The following is a 5,002-nucleotide window of genomic DNA, read 5'->3' as shown; positions in this document are numbered from 1 at the left end:
CGAAACTTTCACACGAAGCACTTGGCGATAATTCAATAATTTGACAGGAACATGCGTTCCATACCTTCTTATTTCTTCACCATGCAAATTATGCTGGTCATCCTATGGATGACGAATGTGGAAATTGGTTTGAATATCATTACCGCATTTGGCGCATTCCTTCTCACCGGCCCGACTTTGGTTGTATTTGAAATGCTTGGTATTTAGTTCTTCGAACAAATAATGAGCGAGCCATTATTCAATAAGCTTGGAAACATTTATTGATTCCAGGAAGGTGAAGATCACAAGTAAATAATCGAATATTATACATAATTAACACCGGACAACGCCTTGTTCAATGTCCCTTGCTGACTTTCTTTGATAATTTCTCTACCATTTTTTTTTCTGGTCTGGTTCCATGCACTGATCCTAAATGGAGAAATATTATTAGGGAACTGACTTCTAATATACTTCAGGCTTCTTGTACCCGCAGAATCGCATGCAGTCCACGGGCGACTCGAAATTGTTGCCGTTGCTGTTGCATCCTCCATAAACGAAGGGACGGCAAGAGTTGGTCTCCTGGTCGTAGTAGAACCGATGGAAGGAGCCCAGGCAAGGACCCGGATGCGGTGGTTTTTGGCACACGGCTGTAAAAATAACCACATTGTCCAAAATCTTTCCAGAGCATAGCAGCAGACTGCAGTAATAAGAATGCAGTAGACTAAAATAGTTTAGATCATCGCATTGCAAAACGCGTTTCCACTAGACGAAGTCCTGCGCTTCAGGAATTACTGTAAGTATATACAATGACCAGATGCAAGATATAGTTCGCCTATTTTGTTTAAAAAATGAAACTTAGAACCTGCAGCGATGTAATTTTACTGAAAGTAGTATCATTCGGCACACATCCAATACGCCATCAGTGCTAGCCATATTATTACAATAGCGAAGTAGATGTACGCCCAGAGATAAATTTGGAAAGCAAGCCTTTTGTTTGCAAGTCAAGTATTGTGTTCCTACAATGCTGTCTGCATGACTTCGCTATATTCAGATATTTGATCGCGTGATTAATTGAGTACTTCTGAGAAAAAAAGCAGTAGAGGACAACGAGAACAAAAGCTGCCTGAATTTGCCAACCAGGAGTTCATCCGTGTTACCAATGTAGGCGTCATCAGCAACGTAAAACTTTTGGGTGGCTAGGGGGAGAAATTAAATGGAACGAAACTTCTCTTAGTATGCATGCCAAAATCTACTACCTTGTGGTGGCAGTGGTGAACATACCCCCTAAATACAGTAATTACCGCGAGGCCTATGAAGAAATTTGACAACTATGGCACATCATATCGCCTATGAAGCAATCACGCTAAAGTACATTGACTATACCAAAGCATAAACTTGACGTGTGCGCCTTAAACCTTAACAACATTCATTAGTGGCGCTTTGATTACCAGAGGTATAAATATAAAACAGTCGCTCACGTTTGCCCGTTAAGCATGTCTCTTCGCACTTCTCTTGCGTCAGGTATTGGTTCTCATTACCGGCACTGCCTCCGTAATAGAACCTTTCGCATTTTCCAGTCTCCTTGTTGAACCACCACCACGGCGTCCCAGCTGTGCTAGTTGTGGCCACGGGCTTCTGCCCGCATTGCTTCTCAAAGTTTGTCGCCGCTGCAGAAAAAACAATAGTTCTATTATTCAGCTACTCGGTGCGTCGAGGTGATTTATTTCACACACTTTCCAGGACTGAGCATTCAGAACGCATTGTTGAGCGCAGACCATCTACGGCTCATCAAGGTACCTCCGGTTCATTTGTGTATCAATTTAATGACACGTGAAGCAAGTATGCACTACCTCTACTACTATAATAAAACATTTGACGTGTTCTGCTTTGTTTCATCATAATTTTAAGCTACTTGAGCTCGCAATCTGTCATACACATTAGAAATGCTGACTCCATATACGCGCCCTTTCAGGAAACTAACTAGGAAGTGAAGCGAAATAGATGCTCTGCCTGATTTTATTGAGGATTTTAGCTTATTATGAAAATCTAATAGTGTCATGCTCGTTTCCACCTCTTGTTAAGCAGGATATTGCGTAAGTAATATTACATCACATATAATATTTTGTTCTAGCATTTTTCTGCATTGAACCGGTCTGTACCAATACGCCTACTTCTGTGCACATGAGTGCCATTGCTGTCCTCAACGCAAACGCAATATGGAACCTTTTAGTTCGAGAGTTGTCTGCTTAACATAACACATGACACATGGGAACGGTCACACACTTGTATATATTGCAGCAAACTTAAACAGTAAATGCCCCAGAGATATACGGGGCTTGTCGTAAACTTACCAAGTGCTGTGCAAAGGAGCGCTAGGAAAACGTACAGCTTCATTTTGAGCAAGGCCGTGTTCGTTGTGATGATAATTTGCGGACTGGATCTGGCTTTTATGCAACGCAGAACAATGGGACGCGACGGATGTTCTAGAATAATTTTATCGGTCATTCCGAGACCTACATGATAACGAATACACCTCCTTCATGCCTTTGCGATCGGCAGGAATGAATAGAAATGTTAAGCGAGAACAATGGTGTTCGGTAAAGTCACTCATTTTTCAATTACGTCGTTTTCTTCATGGCATCACTTGTGTTGCAACTAGTAGGCTAAATCATGGATGGTTCATAGAAGAATACTGATTTCAACTTTGTTGCCAGCAACTTTCTTGAACGCTTCTCAAGAAATAGCCTAAATTATATTTGATTTTTCGGCAAAAGCTTTAGCTTCACGAATAACTGTTGCGAATAAATTTAGTTGTTCATTAAACGGCCGGAGAACTCAGCGCATACGTATTGTTACATGTGCTAGTGGTGTTCTCGCACTATCTTGCGTATAAATTCGCTCAAACTGAAGAGAATGTACTCGCCAGCACTTCACAGCAACGCAGATATATTTCGTTATATGTATTTCTTTTACTTTGCAAGTAATCGGCGTTAGAGCTGTCTTTTCACAAAACAACTAGAAAGAGGCGCATACGCCGAGCGCCTAAATTTGCAAGGTCACAAAACTAAGGATATGTCTTCAGGCCTGGGCGAGTGCCTTACTCCTCAAAGACACATTAGGAGTGAGCGCCGGGTACGGTGCACCTCACAATTTATGCACGAATCTACTAACACAGCTTCCGTAACACAATTCCCAATTAAAGTCATCTCCCTCTTGCCACCAACAACGGTACCTCCATGCGGACCCCCAACGTGGCTTATAAGCAATGGCGTTGAATTGCAGATAACGAGGTCGCGGATTTAACACCGAACGTGGTGGCCAAATTTTAATGGGGGAGCAATACAAGTAAGGAACGCCGAGTTTGTCAAATCTATCTCGACTCCTTCGCTACATAGATTTCTTTACACCACTTTTTAGGTTCATGACCGTAAACACCACGCTCAATTACTTTCAGCTGTTCATAAAAAAAAGACAGTGCTGACATCAAGGCTTCACGTAATTCATGCGCCATAGTGCACGCAATATGAATATAACTCACAACGTTGGGGACGCAAGCATTAGGCATGTGGACTAGGGTAGCACAGTCGTATGTCAAACCTTCCACCCTTTGAAAATTTCGGTTCTTTGCTCATAGGGTCCCGGTCACCATAACTACAACGCACCACAACAATCATAAGGTGCCTGCAGGCGGACGAGGCCTACATGTATATTGTATGCGCTCAATGTATGACGGCTTAGACAATGCTGAACTGAAAAGCAGTGTAGGTATCAAGCAGTGTGGGTATCAAAATACACCTAGCTGTAGAGAAATGAAGAAAGACATCAGGTCGCATGTATATGAACGCGAATGAGAGGCCTCTGAAATAGATACAGATTCGACGGAGATGCGCAGTTACGTTGACTCCGTCCAAAACTTACACGAGCGTAAGGTCAACTCAGCAGAATCCTTTCCTCAGTCCTGCGTTGATTTATTTCATGTGCTAGGCATTCGCTGAATATCTCCTGTACATGATAGTGGAGGCGTTATTCCAATAGTGCGAGCCAAAGATATGTATAGATATGCCTACTAGCTCAATTCCATTGCACCAGTCACTGTGCCTGCTCACCATGACGTCACTCCGCCCCGCACTGCCTACCCCCCTTATTCCAGCCTTGAAGAGTGGGTTAATGCATGTGTGGATTAACGATCAGATAAGTTCCTTTGTTCTGATCTACTAGGACGTACGGCCCAATTGCGCACTATGTTATAAACTAAGAATTTAGAACCCTGAGTCATACCTCGAGTAGAGTGCTTACTATACTGTCTAATAAGTGAACTTTCTAATGTAGCTCGTGAAATCAATTTTTCTCCACTCTGAAACACACTTCTCTCGCCCCAGTGTAGGGTAGCAACCGGGTGCCACCTGTTGTGGCCTCCTGTCTGTCCTGTTTTCGTTTTCTCTGTCTCCGGCAATAACGTAGCAATAACGGCATTCATCGGTGCGCGTTTCGCTAGATGAAGATTTTGATAGGAACAAACAACTCCTCCATGCGAGCTATCAGCGTGGTAGTGAGGGGCAAAAATTCACCAACGAATACGACACTCTCTAATGCTAATTTAGAAGGCAAATGATTCATGAACCCCCTCAATAAAGTGTTTATAGCCATGAATATTGCTAGTAAATGTATAGAACAATAAAATATAGCCCCTCGCTTCGCTTGGGCAATATTTCTGGTGTATTACATAAGAGCACGTGCAGCCTAGAAAAATATGATTCAGAACGCGAAACTCATGGCGATGTTTCTTAATGCCAAACGTGTATTTGCCTATATATCCTGGTTGCAGGGTGCTGCCGAGACAATTGTTATATCGGGGTATATATTTGTGCGTCTATATGTGAAGGTCACAGGAACTACTAGGCAAGTGCCTTATACAAAACCTGTAGAACCGTCTCTTGACACGCGGATCTGTTAAGTGCATGGTTAATTATATTTATCGAATAATGGATTTGCGTTATTTTCTTTAATTTTGCCTCTCAGTATT

General features: G+C 42.5%; 1 protein-coding gene across 1 annotated transcript; it reads right to left on the bottom strand.

The window, feature by feature from the left end:
* Positions 1-234: 234 nt before the first annotated feature.
* LOC129385485 (carboxypeptidase inhibitor SmCI-like) lies at positions 235-2,394 on the bottom strand. Its single transcript, XM_055072119.2, has 3 exons — positions 2,331-2,394; positions 1,458-1,646; positions 235-626 (listed from the first exon to the last, which is right to left on the bottom strand). Exons 1-3 carry the CDS (start codon positions 2,371-2,373, stop codon positions 442-444), a joined length of 417 nt encoding a protein of 138 aa, XP_054928094.1. The 5' UTR covers positions 2,374-2,394; the 3' UTR covers positions 235-441.
* Between the last annotated feature and the right edge of the window lie 2,608 nt (positions 2,395-5,002).

Source organism: Dermacentor andersoni, chromosome 7 (genome assembly GCF_023375885.2).
Source record: "Dermacentor andersoni chromosome 7, qqDerAnde1_hic_scaffold, whole genome shotgun sequence".
In the NCBI taxonomy this organism is placed as follows: Eukaryota; Metazoa; Arthropoda; class Arachnida; order Ixodida; family Ixodidae; genus Dermacentor; species Dermacentor andersoni.
The sequence above is the reverse complement of the archived record's forward strand: the minus strand, read 5'-3'. Positions and strand labels throughout refer to the sequence as shown.